Below are 26,760 nucleotides of genomic sequence, written 5' to 3'. Positions count from 1 at the left end.
TTTTCAATATAATTTCTTCTATGTACACTTACAGAACCTTTCCTAATTTCCTCTGCTTTTCCCACTTTTTACCTTGGGGATGATAAAATTCTGATTCGCTTTATCTGAAATACTTATTTCAAGAAACAGATGATACTTCAGTAGTGATGTAGTAGGCTACATCAGATCTAGGTTCTGTTTGAATTACTTCATCTTCTTGTATCTCAGCTAATTGTCCGAAGACGATGCAGTCCATATTTCCAAATGACTCTCCAGGTTTCTGTTTGTCAGTATGACCATCTAGCTGACCTATCTAACCCAACATGATCCTTCAGCTGGTATCTGAACCTATCTGTGGTGTTCCCGATGCTAACTCCAGCATTGCCACTGATAAAAGATGCAGTGTACACACTTCCAATTGTCTCTCCTTCCTTTCCTTCCTTTCCTTCCTTTCCTTCCTTTCCTTCCTTTCCTTCCTTCCTTCCTTTTCCCTTTCCTTCTTTCAATCTTTCTTTTCTTTCCTTCTTTCCTTTATATCTCTGACAGATGTTTCTAAACAATACACTCTCCTTTCCCCTTTATGGCATTCTCTGTATCAATGGCTGTGTGCATGTTCTTCAGCCAGTCTCTGCTGAATGCAAGTCATTCAGCACATCAGGATCTGCTGGGAAAACAGGCAGATACGAGGGGAATACATGAGATGCCTTTATGGCAGAAGGCATGAATGAAACAACTGTTTCTTTTTTGATCTGTAAACAACTACAGAGTTTCTGGACAACGTGTCTTTGCTATACAAAGGAAACTAGGAAGCTGTTCCTGACAGTGTCCTGAGGCCTTTCCTCCAGACTGCCCTCTCCCAGCAAGGAAATCCCACAAAGATGTACAGTAAAATACCTCATACCACTCATGCTAACAAAACCAGATAAACAAAGGTAAGATCCAACTTCCAAGTCACATCATTGAAACATCATCTAGAGGTGTGATCAGAATATAAAAAATTATACACACATCAGTCATGACATCAGTACACTCCTTTCCTTTAAGTTGAATATAAAATGTATTAAGAAACAGCACTTATTATCAGAAGACAGTTCAATGGCATTTGGTATCATTATTCACTTAACAGTAACAGTAAAAAACATTTCTTTTAAAAAACACAGTTGTTCTGGGAAACACAGTGCCCTTAGAGCCATCAGAGCAGGAGCTGCAGCCTCCAGAGTACTGCAAAGTCAAGGTTAATGCCCTTCCAAAGCATTTAAGTACTGCTGTTTGTAGCAACCTGAACTGAACAACAAGGTACCGTGTGCTGGCCCTGGCTGCCTGGAGGTAATTTTTGTCACAGCAGCCCATCTGGTGCTGTTTGTATTTGTGACCAAGGCAGTGCAGGTAACACAGCACTGTTTCTGCTGCTGCTGGTGCTTGCACACACTCAAGACCTTCTCTGCCTCTCACACGGATGTAGGCTGAGGGTGGGCAAGGACACAGCCAGGACAGCTGACCCCACGTGACCAAAGGGACATTCCGTGATACATAATGTGATAATCAGCCATAAAAACTGGGGGTTTGAACTTTCCAAGGTAGCTGCTGCTCAGGCTCACTCTGCCTGTGGGAGGTGGTGAGTGGCTGCATTTACATCACTTGTGGGTTTTCCTCCCTTCACTTATTAAATAGTCTTTATCTCAATTCACAAGGCGGCTTTCTTGCTTTTACTCTTCCAATTCTTATCCCACTGCAGTGAGCAAGGGAGGGAGGGAGGGAGGGAGGGAGGGAGGGGCTGGTAGGTGCTTATTTGCTGTCTGGATTAAACCCACCACATAAAGTCTTGACTTAAAAAGCTTTAATGTAAGTACTTGTGAAATGTGAAGTTAACGTGCTGCTTAAAACATATGTCTGTTACAGACTTAAACACTCATCACTTGCTGAAATGAAATAGCAGAAGTATCATATTCTCAAATTTATATGTAGAAAACAAAGCATTTCATACAACTGCAAGATTATGTGGGCATACTTAAGAATAAATAGATTCTGTATTGTAAAGTACTTTCAGAATGCCCATCTTGTAGGGTTCAGAACCCTGGATTACCAAGAAACATCCCTGTGAATGGAAGCTGTTGATCAGAGCACCTTTGGAAGTGCTGCCAGTATTTTAAATAGATTTTAGTAATTAAACAACCAGGGACAAAACAGAGCAAGTCTAGTATTTCCTCTCAATAATACAGTATAATAAACACGGTTTCTGTTCCAATGTTATGCAAATACGGGCTACAATTGCAAGTTAAAACTCTTCTGTAGAAAGAGGCTGCATGCCAACAGAAGTGTACATCCTATTCTTTTTTATTTTACCTTTATTTTTGGAAGGAAAAAAATGTCCTTATAAAGGAGAGAATATTGAGTAGTATTTTGGGCTTCTGTAATTCTTTAAATTCAGAGCAGAATTACAACCCTTTCAGCCTCCCTTGTTTTCTAGGTATTTTCTATACCTTATTTTCTATTGATTATTTTCTAAAATATTCAAATGGGAGACTAGACAAAACGACCTACTGATGTTTCTTCCTAGTTAAGTATTTTCTTTCAGATGAACTTTTTGTATGCCACTTCTCTACAGAGGTGTTCTACTGCATACTTATGAACTCATGGTAATGCTGAAGTTTAATGGCAGGGCTGTCAGGCCACAAACAATGGAAGCACAAACTGCACCAACACTGCAAAAACTCTGCAGAGTGAAAATAAAAACCAATGGTCTCATTTGAAAAAAAAAAAAAAAAATCTAATTTGACACAAGCAATACTCTGAAGCATAAGCACCAACATAACAAAAGAGGAAATGAAACTGATCCCACAAAAATAGACACACAAAGCAGAAGAACGAAGGTGGCACATACAATAGCTTGTGGTATATTACTATGAGAGCTACAAGCAAGATAACTGAACCCATGTACACAAAATATTTTGAAATACAGATGATGATAAGCACAACTTCAAAATATATATCAAAAGTTATATGTAATCTTAATTAAATATAAAACATCATCATGTATCAAGTCAAGAAATAGGAAGATATAAAAAATTAGGCTGGTCAAAAGTTTTCCACTTTTTTTTCAGAGGAATAATGGTTTCTGGAAAGATGCCATTAAGAAAGGATTTTTCAGAACCAAAATTGGACCTAGATATTATCTCATCTCTGTAAAAGAGAGTATTATCTGCATTACAAAATGCAGCTGGGCTGTATGATACACATGCTGAAACACTAGCTTGTCTAGAGTGGGCTGGATCTTCTTTAAGAAGAGGGAAGACAGCCTTTCATCCTGTTACAGACAAAAAAGGGATCTGAAATCTCAGTACTTTGAAGAATAGATAAAATGTTTATTTCCCAGCTCAAAAAGTAAGGCGTACCACACTTTGCACTTTACACAGTAAAGGAGCCTTTACTCACAACTCTTCCCTGATGTTAAACGAAAGAGCATATGCTCATATACACAAGAAAAATGCCCACAGAGATATCCAAACTTGCAGGAAAGAGAACACAAACAAATTAAAGCAACAAGTCCCTGTGGTCTCATTTGGAAATACTGCACAGGAAATCCAAGTTGTAAGGTGAAACTATTCTGACTAGGAATGCAAATAGAAACTAAATAGAAAACAGTTTAGTTGTAAGTTATTTTAGAATATTTAACAATTCAAGAAGGCAGAATGAAGACAGCTTCATAATAAAGCACTTGCTTTTCATTAGCATTTTTGTGAAGTTTGTAAAATCTCTAGAGAATGTGCTGCCCAAATATGAAGTCACATTTTGAATACTGTGTAAGTAACAGGACATCTTCCCCTCCCTAGAAAATATCCAGATCCTTCACTATAGTCCAGTTTTCCTTCACTGTTCTTCTCTTTACTCTCTCCAGGCTATTCTATGATGGATTTGTCAGCAGCTCCAGCTCTTTCCTAAGAGACAACTCATTTCTGCAAAAATAATCATTTTCTTCTCCTTATTTATGCCAGGCATTTGAGTAAGATAAATCAGAAACTGTAAAAGATGAACCAATGCAAAGACAAGACTACACCTGGAGTTTTGCCAACAAAAGTAGCATTGTTTAACAGAATTACCCCTAAGAAACATTTCCATGTCACTGTGATTTTTATGTGCCCCTAGCTCCAAACATAAAAATGCCAATATTGGATGAAAGCGCTCAGCCAGTACGTGTTCTCTGTCTCTCAATAGATAAGCTCTGTGGTTTCTCTTGAGGGAGAGCACATACCCTTCCAGTGAGAGTCATCTCCAGATGTTTTCCATTTGTCCCCTCCTCCAACATGTGCTTTGCTGCCCCCAGACATGTTTCACTGTCTTGGGGAAAAGTTCACCCCCACCCCAAGCCCTGGCAAGGCTTTTACCAGTCCTGAAGCACCTTTACTGCAGGAAGGCAGAGAAAGCAACACAAGGCAATGAGGTCAGTTCCGTGGAGCTCTCCACAGAAAACTTCCCCCTGTCTGCTTAATTCTTTTTTTACTCAACTTGTCCACATCACCCATAGTTTTGCATATCTGACATAATTCTCCTTAGTAGTCTTTTCCAGGTTTAACAATCCTACTCTATTTGCTTTCTCCCTACAGCACAGCTAACTGCTGTACCTGGGCTGTCCAGTTCCAGCAAGTCCTTTCCAAGAAGGACTCCAGAGGGCACCCTGATAGACTACCAAAGAGAGAGCAAAGAAAACAGTGACACCCTTTGTAAAGGCATGCAAGGGAAAAAAACATCCTTGACTTCCTCTACTATCTCCTCCCCAGGTCCTTCAAAAGTGCCAAGTCAAAATCAGAGGAGGAGCAGGGAAGCATGTCTATCATCTAGAAAAGCTGATAGCTGATAGCTTCCTCTCCCAAATCCCTCTGGTTAGCACGAGGGAAATAATTTATATAAAGTAAAAATGGTAAAGTTTATATGCAATAGGTATAACAAATACAGACAGGATTCAATAAGCAAGTAAAGATGCAACCTGCCTAACATGGATATCCATAGTTGGAATGCATTGTGTTAGAGAAATCAATTTATTCTGTACTTGCATTCATGTTTGGATACAACTGCTTTGTATAGCCTTAGAATAAATACCAAATTTCCCCTTATATCTGCAAGCACATTTGTGCTTATTACCTTAAAAGACTGAAAGTCATTATGAATATTTCTAATATCCTTTGCTACTTTTTGAACATGTACTTCCTTAAAACCAGCCAACTTTTTACAAGTTATATATAGTCAAAGATAAATGGAGCATAAGTTAGAAAACTCATTTTCTTAGAATAAGCCTAAAGAAGAGTTCATCTGTTCATATTAAAGCATAACATAACAGGACTTAGTAATGGGGGAGAAAAAGGATGGGGGGGAGATACCTATGCATGCATCAAAGCTTCACTTTTATAATATAAAAGCAGTAGGTAACAGGCTGAAGCAGCATTAAATAGATACTTCATAAGGAAAAGTTATGTTTTAAGTATGGAAGAATTTTAATTTTCTCTCCCAAGTTTTTTTGTAGCACACTTTTTTCCTTCCAAAAGAACTAAACTAAACCTGAAAGACCAGTTTATATACCTGCTGCAGCTGCAAGGGACAAAAAAAATTTATGGCATGATTTGCACATTGTCATGTTAATCACTTCTACACCTCTTGTAAGCAATCAGTCAAGGCTGCTAACATTTACCTGAACAATAACCATTGTTTTCAACAAGAAAAATTACTACCTTGTGCCCATTTTTCTTATTAAGTATCATTTTACAAATTAAGGCTTTGATTCTATGAGTACACACATTTTTGTCAAGTTCATGTATTTCCCTGCAAGCCAGTGAGGCTCTCAGCCCACAAAGCACGGAGAACTTCATGCTTTGCAAAAGCTTTACTAAGAATTTAGGAACCAAGTACTAAACTCTACTTCAGTAACTAATAATATGAATCCAGCTGAGAAATGCATGTTAATAACCTCCTTATTAAATGGTACTTAAAATGCTGACCCCATCAAGGTTACCAGAACAGTAAGTTTTTGTGATCAAAATATAAATAAAAATATCTGGAAAGAGAGAAAAATAACAGACATGGCAGAAGATTAAAGAGGGATAACAGAACACTTAGGCAATCATGAATGTGAGGATTTTAGTATTTAGGCCCTGTCCATATCTTACTAAGTAATAAAAACCAAAACAGTAATCAATACTCATTTTCAAATCCAGAATAAACAATAGGTTTATGGCTCACATCAATTCTAGAGAGAGCTTTATGATGTTTTTAGTGGCACAGGACATTAATTAGAAATGTCAAAATGCACCTCAGCATTGGTGCTTTGTTTTCCATTTGTCTCGGTTGTTAACTTTGGCCATTAAGACAAAAACCCAAAACCAAACAAACAGCAAAACAAAAAATCTGCTTTAATGACCACAATTCACTAAGCCATAGCTGATTTTTCATTATGAGTTTTGGGATTAATTTTTTAGTATTTTACATACTAATTAACTAGTTTGGGAGAAAACCCTCTCCAGGGGACCATTAATTAATTACAGGCATATTGTTTATTAATGCATATTTTTCTTTTCCAAAACTGTGCAGCAAGAGTGAACATAATTTACTCCCTTCTCTTAAAAACTTAATAATAAATCTTTTTTACTGCACTCTTAATTATAGCCCAGTTTTAATGCATCCCCCACCTTGATCAAGCAGAAGCCTAAGGGTACCATTTTCTGGCATAATGAGCACAATCTTTTGAACTATTCTACTGAAGAAGTTTGGTGCTCAGGACAGAGCTTCATGAACAAGTTTGCAAGATGCACATCATCCTGCAATTACAAAATGGTAGCAATTCCAAAAATGCAAGCTAATATAAGGCAGTTCACCTCTAGAAGGGTAAACTGAAAAAAAGGAATGGAGTAAAACACGTGATCATGTGCCAGTCTTAGGCAGAAAAATGAAATCAAGGTATGCCACTCTTTCAAAAGAAGAGGTCATTCAGCTGTGCTTTCTTGATGTTGACTACAGCTTTATGCATAAGCAAAGAGCTTACAGGCACAACACAGCCTTTTCCAATTAAGAATACAGCCCTGCTATCAACTCACAAACCCTTTCCTAGAAATCAAGAATTAGACCCCAAAGTGTTAAAGCCAAAATTACAACCAGGAGTCCTGTTGACAGCCAGTACAATGAAATGAGTAATTCTGACTGGACTCTGGTTTCCCAGCTTTTTATTCCACAGGATGTCTCTTAGTGCTAATGCTAATTCCAGAACTGGAAACATTTCAGGAACAAGTCTATAAGCAGAGCAATTCACCATAGGAAGGAACCACTTAAAGATCAAGAATTGAGAGGTTTCAACTAGCCTGCATTTGCTCCACACAACTCCACATAAAGTTAGAAACATATCCAAGGAAGAAGTAAATGTGAAAACCAAGGTAAAAAATTGCACACAGCAGAAGTGTGATGGGATTTTCCCTCTTCCCTTAGGTTTATGGAGGAAGAACAACATGTTAAAAAAAATTATCTCTGGTTAGTAGACCCACTACTAACCAGAAAAAAGTAGAAAAGTGAAAGTTCTTTACTTTTCTCTAATGCTGTCCCTCTCCAACCCTCCCAGTGTCCTTTACAAAGGGAATACTCAAAACACGGTACAGAATTCTTTTTATTTGACAAAGCTTATTTTTGCTCTGATGCTTTTGGCAGCAAATGTTTCCTCTTTCCAGATAAATCAATCTGGAGCCTCAAAATGACTGCACATTGCTATGAAGGGATAATTCCAGGCAAAAGATACTTTATTTCTGTCGGGAGCATGTGGTTCTTTTAAAAGTTCATAAATACAGGTGATTTACATATATAGGTTATTCCCTCAGAGCCTCTTGTTTTTGAAACTAACCTCATGGAAGAGCAAGCAGAAGAGAAGCTTAAATACACATATTATGCATGTTAATAAAAACAAACAGCACTAGAGCCCCCTTTTTTGTAATTCCTCATGGGAACAGTTGATAAGAGGTAAAGCTACAGATTCCTGTTAGAGGAAAAAATTCAAACCTCAGCAATAACCTCTGTGTTGCTTGCTCTGGAGTACCAAGTGTTGGGATTTGGGGAGGGAAAGAAACAGAAGGACTTTTACAGAGGTGTCTTTGGCAAATGAGTAGCGGATAGGAATGAGTTTCTAAAGGTAAACATTTTATTACAGATGTTTTTAGAGAATCTTCACCATTATATTTCTTCTCAGCTCTTATAAACAAGCCATTTGAAACAGTATTTCTTACAGTCTTTCTAAGTACTTGGACATCAATTATTTGCAGTGTACCACATGGAATCACAGATGAAGCAAATCACTTCCCCTTACATAAACAATCAGAATATTACAGGTGATCACATATGACAAAACTAACAATAAATCAATTGCATGTGATACAAGCAATGCAAAAAGCTTCAAAAAAATGCAGAAAGAAAGCAGCCTGTAAATAAGTTCACAAGAGAATGGTGGAGATTGGAAGGCTCCTCTGCAGGTCATCTGGTCCAACCCATCTGCTCAAGCAGGGCCACCTAAATCACAGTGCACAGGATGGGCAGGTTGTCCAGATGGCTTCTCCACAGATGGTGACTCCACAACCTTAATGGGAAACTTCTCTTTCTGCTAGGTCACTCTCACAGTAAAAATGTGTTTCCTGATGTTCAGGAAACTGTCTCAGTTGATGCCCACTGCCTCTGATCCTGTTGCATGGCACCACTGAGAAGAGCCTGACTTTGCCTTGGGTACATCCTCCCTTCAGGCCTTGGTAAGATTCCCCACTGCACCTTCTCCTCTCCAGGATGCACAGTCCCAGCTCTCTGTCATTCCTCACAGGAGAGATGCCCCAGTCCCTTAATCACTTTTGTGGCTCTTCTTCATGTCTCCCTTGCTCTGAGGAAGCCAGAACTGCCTGTACAGCAGGTGTGGTCTCATCAGTGCTGAGTGGGAGGGAGGGACCACCTCCACTTCACCTGCTGGAAACACTCCCAGTGCACCCCAGGACACCAGCACCCACCTTTGCAGCAAGGCCACGTTGCAAGCTCACATTCAACTTCATGTCCACCAGGACTCCCAGGCTCTTTTCTGAAAAGCTGGTCAGTTCCAAACATAATAGGTTTTAATGAACAGTGTGGTCTGAACTTGGGGACTGAGTCTCTTTTTTAACTCCAGGCAAAATGCCATCTTGTACATCTGGTTAAAGGCCATGGTGGGTGACACAGGGTTTATTCTGGATGTTGTCTCTCAGAGTGGCTCATACCAATAGTGACACACCATGAGTGCAAGTTATGTGGTCTTGAGGCAAAATGGAGAGGTTGTGAATGATGACATTTAATCTAATTTCTTCCTGATTAATCATCTATTTGAAATCTTGAAGAAGGCTAAGAAGCAAACTCAGATTGTAACTAATATATTCCAACTGAGTATCTCCTATTCCAAAGGAAATTCCAAGGAAAAAGAATTACATTTTCCATTTTTTTGCCTTCCTCTCCAAGAAGCCTTCTCTCTGATTTTTTTCACAAGAAACAGAAACTGAACAAGGAAGATAGCCATGGCATTCTTCCAAATCTTAACAATAAAATAAACCAAGTTCACATAGGCTTCCAAGATAAGGATCCACTCACAGTAGAATATCTGCTCCAAAGTCTTGCATCACCACTGAACCCCAGCAGCCTCTTGAAATCACCTCCTCAGCAGTGAGTATTAAATATACTGATGAGTTCTGCTGGGTCCCAGGGGAATAGGTTCACACTTCACTAACTGAAGCTTAACTGACAATACCAAAATGAAATATCATTTTGACTGTAGAAGTCTAAATCATTTCTGCCCCACCTGTGGATGAATGAAATAATTAGTGCTGGGAATAAACCTACCAGAGCATCTCAGTTAGAACACTGTTGAAATTAATGTGTAAGACAGAAATTTAAAAAAAGGATTCCAGTGTTCCATGACAGTATTTTTTCAAATATGACAGAATTGTCTTTCATAACTTTTTTTCTTTTTACTTTTGAAGAAACGTTTTATTGAATATCATAGCTCTGTGTTGTTAAATATCATCACAAACATAGTTTGAGCCCATTGTCTATATATCCATATAAAATGCATGACTAAGCATTCTGTTCACACCACTGAAAAAAAACCTGCTCTTAAGATATAAAAAATATATGCAGTCTAGCTCATAAGTGCTCAGTTACTGCAAACTTACTTTCAAAGATAAAAATACCATTTTCTTACTGACTTGGACAGAAAAAGTCCTGAAGTGCTACAGCACATCTTTTTGGAGGGCATGCAAATTAGGCACTTCCCTTCATCTTCTCTAAGCTTCTCTCATGATTTGATGATGGCCAGACAAATCACATTTAACTGAGCCATACCAGAGTAAAAACTAGCTAAATAAATTAAAAAAAAACAAACCCAGCCACTCAAATATTTCTCCAGATGCTGTGTTCTAGTTTCTGGAATTCTATGCATTTCCAAGGTCATCAGGCGATGCCTCTAACAAACATCCTGTTTGTATCTGGTTCCTCTCTGCGCATAAAATAAATCTCCAATGCTTTTTTCTTTCTTTATTTAAACAAAAAAACTTTTTCCCTCCAAACCAAGCAAACCTGCAGTCATGGGAGATTTCCCACATCTGAAAGAGCCAGGACATGGTAAAAATGATAACAAATTTGACAAATGGAACTGGCATCATTCTTTGCATGGATAAGCTAAAAAACCTTTTTCTGAGCAAGCATGGATTGCTATTTAAACTGTAAAACTGCACCAGCAATTGGCATCAGCAAAGGAGAGCAGGTTGGAGATTATTTAATAAATCTGTTTAGAAGGCCAGTAAATAAAGGCAAGGTACCAACCCACACTTTGCGTGGCTTCTGCCGGTGTCTGCCAGCACCAGCAGCCTCCAGCAGCCTACACGTGCTCCCTCCTCTCCTGCCCACTCCACTCAGGACAGGAGCTCCCACCCTGGCTCTGCTTCCCTGCAGCTGACACAAGTGACAAGGACTTCAGAACATCCTTGTCACCACAGACAAGGTGACACCACCGGCTTAAGAACAGGACAAACAGCACAAAGGCATTCAGTCAATGTGGATAACTAGACTAAGCCATACATGAAAAGAGGCACAAACAGGAAAGAAAAAAGGGGAAATCAAGGAAGCATATCTCTGCCTCAGAGGTAACCACCAGCTACAGGCATGGCATGCAGCTGCAATCCAAGCTGTAATGCAGCATTGTCACCATAGTGGTTAAAAGGAAATAACTAAAATGAAACCAGAAATTGTTTTAATAAGAGAACCACCAATTAAAAAAGGTAAAGATAAGGATGGACCCATATTGGTCCCATGGGGGAATGGGATAGATGTGTGCAGAGGTAATTTTTAAAAAAAGGAAAAAAGAAACCAAACAAAACAATGAAACTTATTAGAACTTCCAAAAAAAGTAACAAGATCTTGTTTCTCTGTCAGAAAGCAACAATAACTGTTAATGCAGAGATAAAGATAAAAATAATTAATGATTAAGCTATCTACGAATTTCAACATGTACTCCTAACAATACAGAAAGGAAAAATTCTTCAACTGAGACAGCATTTAAAAAAATGAGCCAAAATATGCATCATGTGCACTACTTCTTACAACATACTTGGGATAATGAAAAGTCTTCCAGATCTCAAAGCTGAAGGGCATATCTGACCTAACTAATCACAGTAAGTGACCTCAGACAAATTCCTGCAGTGTTGAATCTTCAAGACAGACGACAGAAAACAAGTCCAAGAACAGCATGAAGCCACCCTCAGGTACAATTTCAGGATCACCATGCCTGAGTCTCAATGTGCATCTCAGTGGAGAAAAAGCAAGGTAAAGATCCATTAAAAAAAAAAAAAAAAAACCAACAAAAATTATGATGAGTGTGATTGCGTACAATAATAATCCACTGGCAACAAGAATTTTACCCTCCCTAAAAGGAACAGGAAGATTCCTCAAACACATACATATGGAAGAATACCTTTTTGCGTACTTGAGCTATCAGAGAAGTTCATGTACAAAGAAAATCCCTGATGAGTACATGGCAATAAGAAAAAATACTGTAAGCCCCTGTATTTCCTGGGTTGGCACATCAGCAAACATCTTCCAAAGCTAGTAATTTTTTTATTTCTCAGCACTAAAGAAGGTGAACACCTGGATTCTACCGAAAAACTTAATTCAAGTGAAGTAATAACCTCAGAGGGCCCCAAACACAATCAATTCCAGTTGTTACTTAAAATTAGTTATAATGCATTTTGTTCTCTCTCAGAAGTCCTGCTTCCGTCATTTATCATTAAGTTTCCAGCAGCATTCACACTTATTTTTACTTATTAAATTACTGTCAATATTCATATTTAAATAGTCTGTAATATTCAAGTTTGAATCTTTAAACCTGATAAGGAGAATTTCCATACCTGAAATATACATAAGAAGTACTAGCAGGACTCTGACTCAACTAGCTTAGAAGTAGAAAAGTTTGCTGGAAGAGGAAAAAAATAAATTCCAGAATATACAGAAAAAGAGGTATAAGGCAATAACAATTTCTTTAATCCTTAATATCATCACAATGACATTGTTTAGTGTTCATAAAACCCATTTTGTTTGAATGAGGCTGTAATCTCCTTTTTCTTATCCCTTCAACAAGAGATGTCACTTGAATCAGAACTTTGATTACTGTGGATAGGATCCTGCAAATATATGGTTGTCAGCAATATTGTGACACACAGCAGATGAGGCAGCATACATGCAGAATTTCTCAGGAAAGCTAAAATGCAGACAGAAATAATTTTCATTTAGATCCCTTCATGAGAAGAAGATTCAGATACAGTCATATGTCTGTTCATAGTGTGGCTTGGAAGAAAAAAAGAATGAAAGCAATGATGTCTACAAGGTAGATGGAAGAGACAGGCCTGTCAAGGAAGTTACACAATTATTTCTTGCCTCACAACTGGAAGATTGCCCACAAGGACAAGAACAAGAACATATGGATCCCATGTATAGCATATTGTGCTTTGTTACTCTATTTAATCTACCAATAAATTGCTATATCCTGTATGTCCCAAGAAAATAAACAGCAGGATTTACATGTAAGCATACTTCATCAGAATAATAATAGCTTACATTCAGATTCCACATTCCTGGAATGCATACACACTCTCATCTGATGAGCAGAAACATCCCAAAATACACATGCACAAGTGAGAGAAGTAGGCCTGGAAATTCATCTTCATTTCACAGTGTTTCTCTGATAGCTAAAACACTTTGCCTGCACACCCCAACAGAGCTATATATGTCAGTATTTTGGCCAAATCCTCACCAGTCACTGCTGCAGACGTGGATTCAGATCAAGTTCTGCTCCTTTGCTCCATCCATTTTCAAAGAAAAGTTAAGCAAAGGATACAGGCAAATTAACTAGTCACATGAACCCTTCTTCTATCCAGTTTATACAGAAGAAAAGACAGAGAAAGGGTAAAGTAAGCAGGTTCACACTTGACTTAACCACTTCTCTAATGTCATGAAAATACTACACACCTTCTAAAAGGTAATAAGATGCACTCCCACCAAATACACCAGGCAGAAGAACACACAACTGAACCTATCTGAACAGCTGGGGCAAAAATTCAAACCTGAATTTTTCAAAAATTCAAATTTTCAAAACTGCCACCCAGAAGATTTAAGGGATGTGCCAAGATTAAAGCTCTTCTTCAGCTACAAGAGAGGATTCTCAGACTTTCATCTCCTAAAAGCCAGGTCTATCCCCCAACGTTAAGAACAATTCCTGTACTGATTGGGTAGAGCCACGGCCAAGAAAATCTCAAAACCTTCCACATGATCTCAGGTTTTGCTTCAAAGCCTTGAAATTGACAAAACAAAGCAGCTATTTCATAGTCAGTTTTTCTTGGTGGCTTTCCTGCCACTTCTCATTTATTTACCAGTTTGCATTGTGGTCACCTAGATCTGTTTCAGAAGTGTCCCACGTCTTCCAGAACCTGATTTATTTCCATGTGCAACATAGCACAATGAAGTGACAGGAATCCCTGATCACCATATAAATATTAGTAATTCTCTGAGAAATTATGCAAGGCTGCCCAGGAGCTGGGCTTTTTTAAGCCACCAGAAGTTTCACAAACCAGCATTTTTACAGAACAATGTCCTCCTGTCCCACAGAAGGCACATCTGTCCCACAGCTGATGCAATAAGAAGCTTTAGCAGAATGGCAGTATTTGCTCTCTTCCATCCATGCCCTTCATACTCAGACTCACCTGAAACACAATTACTAATAGTATTATCAATCTAGAGAAAACAATTTTTCCCTTTAAGCAGATGAGAACTACTTTGCAAGACCTGAAGTGCTGGCACAATTCTGCTACAGATGCACACACATTAGCATCACATACCAGCCCTGAGAATTAGGATACAATTCGGATTTGTATTTTGTTGGAATGGCCTCAAAGACATGCAGCATCAGTAAATCTGTTGGGCAAGCTGATGTCTAAGCCATCTGCTGCCAGGGAACCACTGGACCAACACCAGATCCTCAGAAGTGTAAGGGAACAGTACTGGGGAAAAGAAGACATAGACTTAGGAGCAGTAGGAACATAAATCATCTCCTGGGAAATCTCTGTCATGTACACACCTGGGAGACAACATCATCCCCACCCAACTTCCCTCTCAGAGGTGGCAGTCTGGAAAGATCTTTATCAGACACACACAGACCTCTCTAACACAAGGGGATGGTCCTCCTGCAGGAGGCATCAGATTACATTATTGAGCCTATTCTTGTCACCAAAAAATATTTGCCTGTGTCACGCACCAAGTAACACTACAAAAGCAGCAACTACCAGGGCTGAGTTGTCATCTGCCTGCAGTTATGTTTCCTCTCATTTGCTTTGTAACAATACATCTGAACAGACACCTCTTTCCAGACACTTGAACAACTTTTGTACACATTTTGCAAAGTAACCTAACCACCAGATTAAGTTTTCCTGACCAGTTCCCTGGTATTATTTAGAAAATGCTTTGACACCCATACTTCTGGTGATTTTTTCCAAATTCAGTCTTAAGGGTTTTTTATCTTTCTGTCATACATGTACTTACTTCTCTCTCAAGCTACTTGCTATAAATAAAATAGAATGCAGAATTCAGTGCATTACGTGCCACCTGCATTATGGCATTCAAATGCCTCTTGTTCATGCTTTACAAAGCTTTACTTTTTTCCAACTACACCCTTTCCTTTAACTGTTCAAAGTCAAAATAATCTGTACTCAAAAGTTCTGGTTCAGAGATGGGTGTCCTTTAAACTAAGACATTTTTCATAGCAACATCCCACAGAGGGAGTAGCCTTTTTATTTGGGGTGAGAGAGACTGAGAGCAAGCACATTACAGAATCAAGAAGTAACTTGGCAGAACGCCCTCCCCCTTCACACACTTCCACTTCAAACAGACAGAAGTTGTTCCATGAGTGAAATAAATGAAATTTGACTTCCTCAGAGTTGGAGACTCTAAGTGTAGTAAGGAGTAGATGAGTACTAAGGATTTTGCTGAAGTCAGAGTATTCATAACACCTCCAGCCGCATTCTCACAAGAACTTGCATTTCAGCTTTTCCATCAGAGGAGATCCTTATCTCCACCCCTCAGCCAGCTCACATGCTTTTCTACCAAGCATCTAGGCATCTAGTGTCAACCAGCTTCCAAGTTACTGGGTGAAGTCAGACGATGTTACACATGCAGCACATACAATCACAGTATCCTAACTTCCTAAGAAAGATGGCCTTAAAAAAAAGATTCTGCTCTTGATATCAGTAAAAATTAACACTAAAATACAACTAAACAATAGCAATGAAACTCAGCAAAACAAGCAATAATCAAAGAAACTCATGTTTATTTTGAGTCTGAAGATTATTTTCTTCTGATTGCATTGTAACATTGATATTAATTTATTTAGTGTGCACACATATGACTGAAGGTCTTAAAACATGATTTAAGTGCTCAGAAAAACCAAGAACAGAAGGATAAGAACCAACAGGTTGTGACTGCTGACAGTAATTTAGAAATAAATTGTAATAGCAAGCAGCTAACCAAAGGAGCAGGTTACTACCAGCTACAATGGCTGTTGTTCCAACAAATACGCTACAATTCAGCCATTTATTAATGGCCTTGATCACATTGTAATGAAAAATCAACTGGTTCCATCATGATACGGCAGAGTGGACTTGTTACACCAGTGGTCCAAATACATCCAAGAAATCCTGCATAGCTGGAAATTATTAATCTAAACTTTGACAAACTATTGAAGGAGAAATTAAGTGCTAATTCTAGGAACACTAATTAGTTTTCAGACTACTCTTTTCATGTAGTGCTGCTCCTCAGAGGTGTTCGTTTTCTATCACAACATTCAGTACAGATAATCAGTGCTTTGCCTAAAACAACAAAACAGATGCTAACTGTGCCAGAACCCAGAGTGAAACTTGGGCTGTTTTGAAAAAGAGGGCAGCTACTTTTGGGGGGAGGGTGGCTCCCATTTTGCTATTTTCAGAGAATAGATAAGGTACATAAAGACACAAATGAAGGTGCCTTACTCAAGAAGTGTTGAAAACAGGAAAGAACAGCCCCACTCCCATGCTATCTCATAACAGAGGAAACCAATCCACAAACCACTGAAATCACTGAGCACCTTCCCACTGATTTCAGCACATACTGACACGGGCCCAGGTTTCAGCTTCCACAATGTGACCAGTATGACAAAAAGGAAGAGGCTAGGTTAAAAAAGAAAAAACAAAACCACACAATTGCTGCTTTGAATGAAAGACTACAGAAGAAGTGGTCTGTATCCACTCCTTTATTCTTATGAGTCTCTGGAAGATGTTACAGCATCTTGGGAAGATGAGCAGGCTACCACTAAATCAATTAAATGGATTAATTCAGTGTTCTCATGGACCAAAGCAAAGGTTTGCATCATTTACAAAAAACTGGTTTTTCATCTAAAATTTAATCAAAGCAACACAAAAGCAGTTATTAAGAAGTGAGAAATCTTATATTACTCCTTCACACTACTGTTGTGCTCTGATCTTGTGGGTAGAACTATACACAGCCATAAGATTCCTGAAACAATTCTACAAATAAAAGTATTTTCTAACACGTAACTTATTCACAGGATTCCCTGCTCATGATCTTCTGGTCCTAATTTACTGGAGAGATTAATTTCACAACTAACAGAAAGCAATTATGTGGTACACTTGTCTGTCATATCTGATATCTTAATTTTTAGTAGTTTCTCTTCACAAGACAGATAACTTCCTGCACTATTGGGCATTTTTCAGCTATTGAAAAATTTCAGCTATTGCGAGCAATTGAAGCAGGTAGAATTAAGAGCCACTGAACTGCTCAATTTATTCTCCTCTGTTCCTGAGAGATAAACAAATAAGCACCTCATATAGCACCTACAATATGCAGAAAAAAGTAAGAACCTATTCAGCTGCAAATGCAGACCTCGCAGCTTTAGAAGGGTCATCTTCCTCTTCATGCCACTTTCTCTCCTCCACCGGAGATTTCAGGTCCCTGCTGGCCAACTTCTGCTCCTGGAGTTCTGGTCACAACTTGAAAGGCTAAAACATGAGTCCTCCTCCTCTACCTATCAAGAGCATTAAGTCCCTCTGCAAGTTCATCACTCCTTGTTCAAGCACTGCTTCACAGGTCAACCTCCCTTCAGGAAAGGAAAAACACAGGCTGAGAAGAGATACACAGCACCTGTCAGCAACATCAAAGAGCATCTTTTCACTAACCATGCAAGGAGAATGGGCTGCTTGAAAAATGAAATTTCTGTTTCAAGAGTTGACTATTTTGTTTTTTGTAGTAGGGGGCCCAAAGCTGACAGCTTTGGACAGCATGGAAAACTACTTCCTCTCTCTTCTTCCTAGCTGATATTCCCAGCTGATATTCCCACTTATTGTCACCTTAACTTTCCTCATAACTGCTTCCCTGTTATATCAGTACTACATATACAAACCAGAAGATTAGACTGCTTTTTTTAATATCATGCTATGGTCTTAGTAGCATTTTTCAGGATGACCTCCTATGACCAAAATGTGCACCCACTCCTCCGCTCACAGACACTATCTTCCTTAGAAGCAGGCGTTATTAAATCAGGTATATTATTGTTACCAATGTCTGTTTCATCCTCTGAATTGAAGGATGTTTGAAAAGAAAGGAATTAGGTGATACCTGGTACAGCTCATTCTCTGATTCACACTTCAGGCTAGAAAATTGCCAAGAACTTTAGAATTTGAAGAGATAATAAGGACAACATAAAATCTCAACATACTTTTCTTTTTTCTAAGGAAACTAAAACTGTGGAACCAATTGATACAAATGTCACATCAAGCTCTTCCATATTTACAGGAAATGGAAGAAAATTCTTTTGTGTACCCTTCCCACTATATGTCCCTTACTGCCTCTGCAGTATCTCATTGCAACAATCTGTCAGATTCCACAATAAAATGATTATTTCTCCCCCAACCCCTTGAATTTAAATAAAAAATTGCTCCAGTTGTCTCCTGTTAAAGCAGAAAACCAGGTTTAAAGAAAATAAACGCAACCTGCAGATAAACAATCTTGGGGAAAGGAAGGGGACAGAAGAACTGCCCTCTTCATGACAATGCTTTTTAAGAGATCCTTTCAAATTCTGAATCAAATTTAAAACAAGGTATTACTACTTACTGAGCAGGTTATAGCACAGATATACCACTGCAGCCTTCAGAAGAAAATACTGAACAGAACCAGACCCGGTTTGTAAAACAAGGATTCAGAATTTACTAACCACATATCTGCACCTATCTGCACAGGTATAACTTTTAGGCAGGAATCAAGTTCCATGAGTGTTACAAGAGAAATAAAATAGTCATGATCACTGCACGATGCAAGAGAGCTCCTGAAAAGAGAGCCCAGCCCCAGGTCCTTCACTCCAGACCTGAGAGGGGTCAAGGTGAGTTACAGCTTTTGCAACTCATGTCAGGAAATCACAAAACACTTCTATTGTTACTGCTGTATTTGAGCATCAGTGTGATCTGTTTAGAAAGAGATGGAGTCTGATTTGATCCAGAATCCAGGACATTACATCATCATTTATTTATTCTAGTATCTGGCATTACACAACAGCTATCTCGCTCTATTCAGCCAAGAATTTAAGCTTACAGCAGGCAATGAAGAAGAAATGCCAGAAGCCTAATATCAACACATGAAAATACTGCCATTTGCTTCCAGCTATGGTGGCAGAGGGAAGTACAAGGCAAGTATTGATTACAATATGACCAGTCATCACACCAAGGTCTACACCTCTTCCTGCATAAACTTGCTCTGAGAGATAACTTGCAGTGCCCTGGAACTCTCAACACAAATCCTGAGCAGTGCATTTTACAACTTGCTAATCATATCACAGATAGGTCAAGACCCCAAAATGATTAGACTGAATAATCAAGTATCAGCTTTACCAATAGACCAGATACTGGTTTTGTGCCATTGAGTTAGGTTTCTTTTTAATTTCATAATAAGCATCTCACTCGGTTGACATATTCAGCAAGAAGCCAATGCAGCAGCACTTTACATAAGGTGTTCTCTCAGGAGAATGTTTTTTCCATGTCTGTTACAGCACAGGCATGAAGTTACAGGAATTATCACAGGCAAAGTTCTATAAAGTATCTTCCCTACATGCAACATTTCTTAGCATCGAGCATTTTTAAATGGCCGCTTTCCTTAAAGCATTCAGTTGTATCACATTAAAAAATAAAAACCCTAAGTGTTCCATTCAGACCCTTTGACTAACAAATTCTTCTGGTAATTATTTAGAAAATGAAAATATGTTTGAGCAATATGCATGTATTAATTCACATGTACATCATAACACTATCTTGCTATATGAGTTTCTTCAAGCACCAGTGAGAAATACTAAAGGCATACCTGGACTATGTAAGGTAAAAAGACATTTAACCTACCTCATCAAAGCTGCTATCTTCCTTCTTCAAGGCTTTAAAATAAAAAGAAAAAAGAAATTATTATCTGTACTGTATCACAATGAACACAAACCACCAGAAAAGGGAAAAAACCCAAAAACAGAGCATCATTTTCCTATTATAATAGAAAAGAACAGGCTGGCATGAATAACAACTTTATACTTTGAATCTGTAAGTGGAATGTAGAACTGCACAGAGAGTTCCTAAGTAAATTTACATATTTATGAAAAATATCCTCTCAGGTTAAAGAAAATAAGAGTTTGTAAGGGTGGGTTTGGTTTTTTTAATTTTAATTCCTAGTGAGTGTGAAAACCCTTTATGGAGAGCTTGACTGAACTTCAAAAAGGGAAAGTATAACAACACCTAACCATGTATTCAGTTTGTAAAGTACTAACTCTTTATGAGCTAGTATGCATTGTAACATGCTTTTTTTCCTTTATCTTTTTTTCTTTCTTAATTTTTAGTATGACACTAAAGCAGGAGAGATTTATTTCTTACACTATCAACAAGCAATTAATGAACAAACATAGGAGAGAAAAACAGTGCAGAAAGTATGTGAACTGGTAAGAAAATTAAGACACAAATAGTTCTGCAGTTGTAGCAAAGATTAGGCTGATGAAAAGTTTTCCTTTAGCATACTGGACATTATTGAAATATGAAGAAAAGTAATTTCTCCAAACTGCACTGAACTGTGCCAGTCTGAAGGTACGAGACTGGTTCTGCTCAACCAGACCCACGAGGGACTGCACTCCATGTGCTGCACGCCGTGACCTGAAAGTGCTCTTCGCTTCCCTCTTCTGAAGAGCTAAAATTAGATAAACCATTGCATTGGTGATTGCACTGTTTCTTCTCAGTTTAAATCACAAAGGTTTTCAGTTTGAGGGAGGTCATCTGAACAACCAGCAGCTCGTGCAGTGTTGCACCAGAAGGGGCCCTCCTCATCATTTAAGTAGCATAATGTTTCTTACACTCCTACATATTTCTGCAGGAGATAAATATTTAAGCACCTAGCATGGTTGAAGATCTAGACTCCAGTAGCTATTTTTCTCTTTTGGATGCTCCTTCTGCCTTCAAATCACTAGTAATTTCTAAACAACCAGGAAAAAAAAATACCCTCAAAACAAACAAACAAACAAAAACCCACAACAACAAAAAACAAACCAACCAAAACAAAAAACAAAATAAAAACAAACAAAAAACCCACAACAAACAAAAACAAAAGCAATGCCAAAACTGTAGAAGCTGTATCAGAGATGGTACAGAGACAGAACCACCTGTGCAAACAGTGCTGCACCTCTAGAATCTCCACCAAATCCAAATCCTGGGGCAGCAAGGCACAAACCCCAGTTATCTTTGTACAGAAAACAGGGAAGGTCCAGCCTTCCTTTGCTTTTAAACTCCCATTTCTTTAGGACATGAAACATGGCTTCTCTCAAACCTTTAAGGATCACTGCTTTACAGTTACTCATCTACATTTTGTGCTCAGTGATAAAACAATGAAACAAACTCTGGTAATTTTGCTTAGGAGATCTGAGGCACATGCTGTACATTTCAATAGTTAAATATATATTTATGGTTTTGAAGGGTGATCAAAACATTTTCAGACTGCCAATCCCAAGTACTCAGAACTATAAGGAAGGAAAGAGGAGGAAGGAAAGAGGAGGAAGGAAAGAGGAGGAAGGAANAGGAAGGAAAGAGGAGGAAGGAAAGAAGAGGAAGGAAGGAAAGAGGAGGAAAGAGAAGGAGAACCCCTAACCTGTGGAACACTTTTTAAAAACACCCTTCTAATCTTCTCAATTACCATTCAGGTCACAATGACATACAAGCTATAAATTAGTAAATAACACACCTAGGCCATGCTGACAAGGTTTTCTACCTTGCTAAAACACAAGATTTTCACATGACCAGAGCATTACAGGAATAGCCAAAACAGATAGCTAAGCTAAATTCACAGTGAGCAGAAAAAGAAGAAATGGGAATCTGTGGTCTACTGCATATATTAGGTTTGTCTTTAGCTTCTACCTTTGACTAAAAGAGGACTTTTAAGAATCACAAAAAGAGTATGAGAGTTAAGCGGCCACCCACTTAATGAGATTCTGTTTAATAATATGACCAGTCTCAACCAATTCACTACATAGTATCTCCCAAGCAAGACACCAAAGCAGCATATTTTATAGAACAAACTATATTAAAAATGGATTTTTCTCCTTGATGCAAACTTTTTTTAAAACTGTAAAAAAAAAATAAAAATTCTGCTGAACTTAAAAGAAAAAAATAAACTGTTTACAAATGAACATCTCATTATCTCAGGTATGTGAGCTATGTGGATGTACATCAGAGGAGATTACTGGAGATAACCTTTGTATCAGTGAGGAGCTAGTGACAAAGCCCAGGGATGGTCAGAAAGGCCACAGATTGCTTTCAGCACACTGTGATCAATCTCAGCAATGTTTTCTCTCTCTCTCTCTCTTTGTAACCTGGTGTTAGTTTTTGACTAAAGAAACTCATAAGGAAACAGAAATTAAATGGCATGAGCTGAAGAGATCTCAAATGTGATTCTGGCACTATACAAACTTCAACAAATGCATAGCTAAGAACATAACTAAAAGATGACTATTAATTTTATTAAATTATCCACTATTAATTTAATTACATTATTATCAAAGGGCAAAACTAAGAACCAAACCTAATAAAGGTTTAAATGCTAAATTAAACAGCGAGTCAACAGAATTGATAAAAGCTGGTTAACATACCGTTATGGTGTGTTCATTTATATGGTCAACACAGTCTGTAAGCAAGGAAACCAAATTTTTTAAACTAATATGGATGTTCATATAAAAATGAATAGGCCAACAGAAACTTATGAATGAAAATAATTAGGTATATTTTTCAGATTCTTAGCAATGTAAGTTCTTTATGATGAGATAACTTTTAAGAGGGCCATTCCTTGAAAAACCAGAAAATTTCTGCCAGGAGAAAAGGCACTTAAGCTGCAAAGATAGTTCATTCCTCTAGAACAGGAAGCATGCAATTTCTGCAGCAAAGAGCCACCCTGCAGCACCACAGGCCACACACATTTCTCCCAGCCCACCACAGCACTGTATCATCCTCTGCCAGATTTGCACATAATGGCACAAGGCAATTGCTCAGGAAAAGGCTCACTGAATGGGCAATTTCACACATCACAATTTTCAACTCAGCAAAATAAACATTTTCAATGTTAGGTGCTCTAAGAGTTACAGGACTTAGCCCAGTTTTGTTGGATGAGCCAGATCTTCATCACCCTCTTCCAGGAAAGCCAGTGGCTGCAAAGCATCAGTTCACAGTTAAGAAAATGGGTCAAGTCTTCCTGAGGCTGTTGTTGGTACCCTTTGGGCCTCTGCAGTGCCCCAGGAATAACTACACTGCCTAGGGATGGTGGGGAAATAGCTTCAAACTAAACTGTTACCTAACATACTTTAGTGCAGTGTACAAAAAAAAACCCATAAATTAATTGCAGCTACAACTTTTCAAAGTGAGAGGATTACTTGGTGGGGAGAAGTGGGTCTGAAATGCAGTTTATTGAGCATTAACCTGCAAGCCCTAACAAAAAAAAAAGGCACTGTCAATGACAGTTTGGAATACATTTCCATCACTTTTACCCAAGAGGCTAACAGAAAACCCAAGTACCAAAATCTGGTACCAAAGTTTGGGGTCTTGCAGTATTGATAGAATTGCATTTGGTAGACAGAATATTGCCAGCAATGGGGGAAGGTGTAACAGTGTTTTATCAAGAATGTAACAGTGTTTAGTAAAGAATGATCATCAAATCTTTCCTACTGCAACACAGGAAGGTTTGACTCACTAATTATTTGATTTAAACACCATAGTACTCTCACACCATTTATATGACTATGCTCATGATACTGTGTTGTGTACTTAAACCTACAAAACAACAGACATTGAAGCAGAACAGAAAAAGCTAATATATCACCACTGTGGTTTTAAAGAACCACTGAATGGTTTGGGTTGGTTTTGGGTTGGGGGAGAACTTAAAGATCCTCCCAACTCCCCTGTTATGGGCAGGGACAACTTCCACCAGACCAAGCTGCTCAAAGCCCCATCCAACCTGGCCTTTACCACTGTCAGGAATTTACTATTTATGACAAGTCACAGCTGAACAGATGACTGAAAAAGTTACAAATTAAATACATATTTAATATGTAATTTGCTAACCATACCAAGCAACCAGCACTTACAAAAAAGAGCTTTAAAACCCAAATGTCAAATACCCATAAAGACTTTGTCCAGTGAGGTTTTTGTTTTCTCTCCTTCACTTCAACATAAGAGTTAAAAGTACAACACATGTTTTAACCAAGGATTTCCTGGTATGCAGGTTTAGAATTTCTTTGCTTGGGTTTATCTGTGGCTCTGGTATCAGGGAGTGGACTATCTTCAAAGCTCATACACAAAAAATTAGAACTTTTTTTTGCTCAAAGTACAGTTACCAGAATGATGATCAATATATTTGAGCATCTGAAGACTGAACAAACTTGCTGCTAGCAGCTGTGTTTTAATCACAAGACAACCACCAGCAAACAAACAAACAAACCACATACCAGACCACACTCCTACACTTCTGCACACATACACACAGAACTGGAGGAGCTTTTAGACATAAATATCCGTGTATCTAAAACCAGGCCAGAGCTCCCAAGGAAACTAAAAGCTTGTTTAATTTGTGCAAAATGACAAAAAGAGATGATCACCCAACCGAGCCAAATAAAACATGCAGAAATTACCAGCCAGAGGGGCCTTGATCCCTAAAAGGCATTAACGGGACTGTCACTGTTACAACAAAGCAGCATCCTCATTCAAAACATTTTCTTTGTTAATGACTTCCACCATTAGTAAAACCCTTTCACAGCCCTGTGGAAGAGTGTCTCTCTGTGTTTGTTCACTCACAGAGACACATAACACAACAAACGCTTGACCACTTCTTTTTTTAAAATTCTAATCAAAGAAAGTAAATGTATTTTATAAGTTTAAGACTGATGATAGGTGAAAGCTGTTTCCATGTGGGGACAGAGAGATTTGTAACAGTGACTTGATATTTGCTTTACAACTGTAACTTTGCATTTCCCCTTGAAACTCTCTGGTTTACAAGTAATAAGCATTTGTCAGTCTTTTTCATTCTGGAGTAGGACAATAAAAAATAACTGATTTCAAAGGTAGTCATCCACTTAAAAGCTTGCAGTGCTTGAATGCATACACAGCACGTGAAAAATTAAAATGCCCAAGTGTGCCAGCATATCTCCTAGGTAGGGTTATTGGGGGAGAACCAAAAGCCACAGCTCCTGGCTGCGGCACAGGCACTTCACACCCTCTCACTTGGACAAAGCAGCTCTGCCAGCCAGGCTGCCTCTAAGGGAATAGCTCCCAAATGGAAAGTGCATGGGCACGGACTGTGGAAGTGCCCATACAGAAGGTCTGCAAGGACAGGGGCTGCCGCATCTGCTCTCGTGTGTTACAGCACTGCCTCCAGCTGCTCTGTCCCACCAGCTCGGGGATATTTCACACCTCCTCTGAGGTACCTTCTCTCCCTGCTCAGCTGCGTGGTGATGGTGTCAGCAGCAACTAATGCTTTAAACAGTGAATTCAGCAACGCAGCGTGCCAAAGACTAAGAGGAACTCCAGTCCGAGCAGACCAGAACTCTTTGGCATTGCTCTCAATAACAAATTCAACAGCAGAATAAACTGGAGTCAAAATCAAACACGGTGCGGTGGCACCGGGAGGTAACAAGCTTGGCAGTGGCACTGAGATGACGCTACCTCAGGATGCTTTATGTCAGTGACAGAGCGACAAGACCTCACGGCAGATGACAGACAGACTTCTTTTGTCTGGCCCCCTAAATCATTGGGCCTCTTCAGCTTACCTGCTTCAGCATCTCACATCTCAACCAAAAACAACCGCTGCAGCCCGTACAAAAAATAAATCACCAGACTGGCAACAAAATGAAAATAACCGATCGCTTTCTGTTGAGGTTTCTCTTTGGCAATGGAGGCACGTGAGCCAACTCTCGTTTACAGTTTGTTCTTCCCAGCCGATTTTGGGCTAACTCCATCACAGACCCATGCAGCACTACTGGGGCTACAGCAGTTATTTCCCGAGCTTTCTTCCCGAGAAGGGTTTTTCGGGCACGACGTCGTCGCGGGCGTTTCCAGCCTGGCAGGGCTGAGCCCACCGCCCCCCGTGCCCTCCCTGCCGGGACCCCCGGCTGCCGGGCAGCGCCGCCGGGGCCCGGGCCCGGGACTCACCTATTCGGCCGAAGCTCTCCGATAAAGTTCTCCGCAACTTTTTCATCCTGCTGATCTTCTCGGCGGACTGCGAGTCGATCATGTCACACATCGGGGGGCCACCCCCCGCTCCCGCCGGCCGCCACCCCCGCTCCCCTGGCTCCGGGGGGACACCGCCCTCCGGCCCCGCGGCTCTCCCCGCGCCCCGAGGAGCCGCCGGCCGCCGCGGGACGGTCCCGCTCCCGCCCGGGAAAGGAGCCCTACGCCGCGGCCGCGGCTGCTGGAGCTGCTGGGCTCGGCGCCGCCAGAGCCCGGCTCATAGCCCCGCACGGCCCGGGCCCGGGCTGCCGGCACGGCCGGACACGGCGCGCAGGGCCGGGGCGACGGCAGCAACGAGAGATGGAGGAGCGAAAGCAAAGTCCGGCGAGGGGCTGCGGGCGCCGGCGGCGGGAGGGAGGGAGGGCGTGAGGAAGGGAGGGAGGGTGCG

The 26,760-nt window shown here is 39.6% G+C and overlaps 1 protein-coding gene across 4 annotated transcripts in view; it reads right to left on the bottom strand.

Moving 5' to 3' along the window:
* Positions 1 to 26,455, bottom strand: part of CDK14 (cyclin dependent kinase 14) — a 342,956-nt gene extending 316,501 nt beyond the window's left edge. For 3 of the 4 annotated variants that reach the window (XM_015618267.3, XM_033511841.1, XM_015618268.3), the window contains exons 1-2: positions 26,295 to 26,455; positions 19,980 to 20,011 (exon numbers count right to left, since the gene is read on the bottom strand). In XM_015618267.3, coding sequence (XP_015473753.1) covers positions 19,980 to 20,011; positions 26,295 to 26,385 — 123 coding nt within the window. In that variant the 5' untranslated portion in view covers positions 26,386 to 26,455. The remainder of the gene's footprint in view (positions 1 to 19,979; positions 20,012 to 26,294) is intronic. The other variant, XM_015618266.3, reaches the window with a different exon arrangement.
* Between the last annotated feature and the right edge of the window lie 305 nt (positions 26,456 to 26,760).

This window comes from Parus major, chromosome 2 (assembly GCF_001522545.3).
Source record: "Parus major isolate Abel chromosome 2, Parus_major1.1, whole genome shotgun sequence".
Classification (NCBI taxonomy): Eukaryota; Metazoa; Chordata; class Aves; order Passeriformes; family Paridae; genus Parus; species Parus major.
This window is presented reverse-complemented; position numbering and strand designations above follow the sequence as displayed.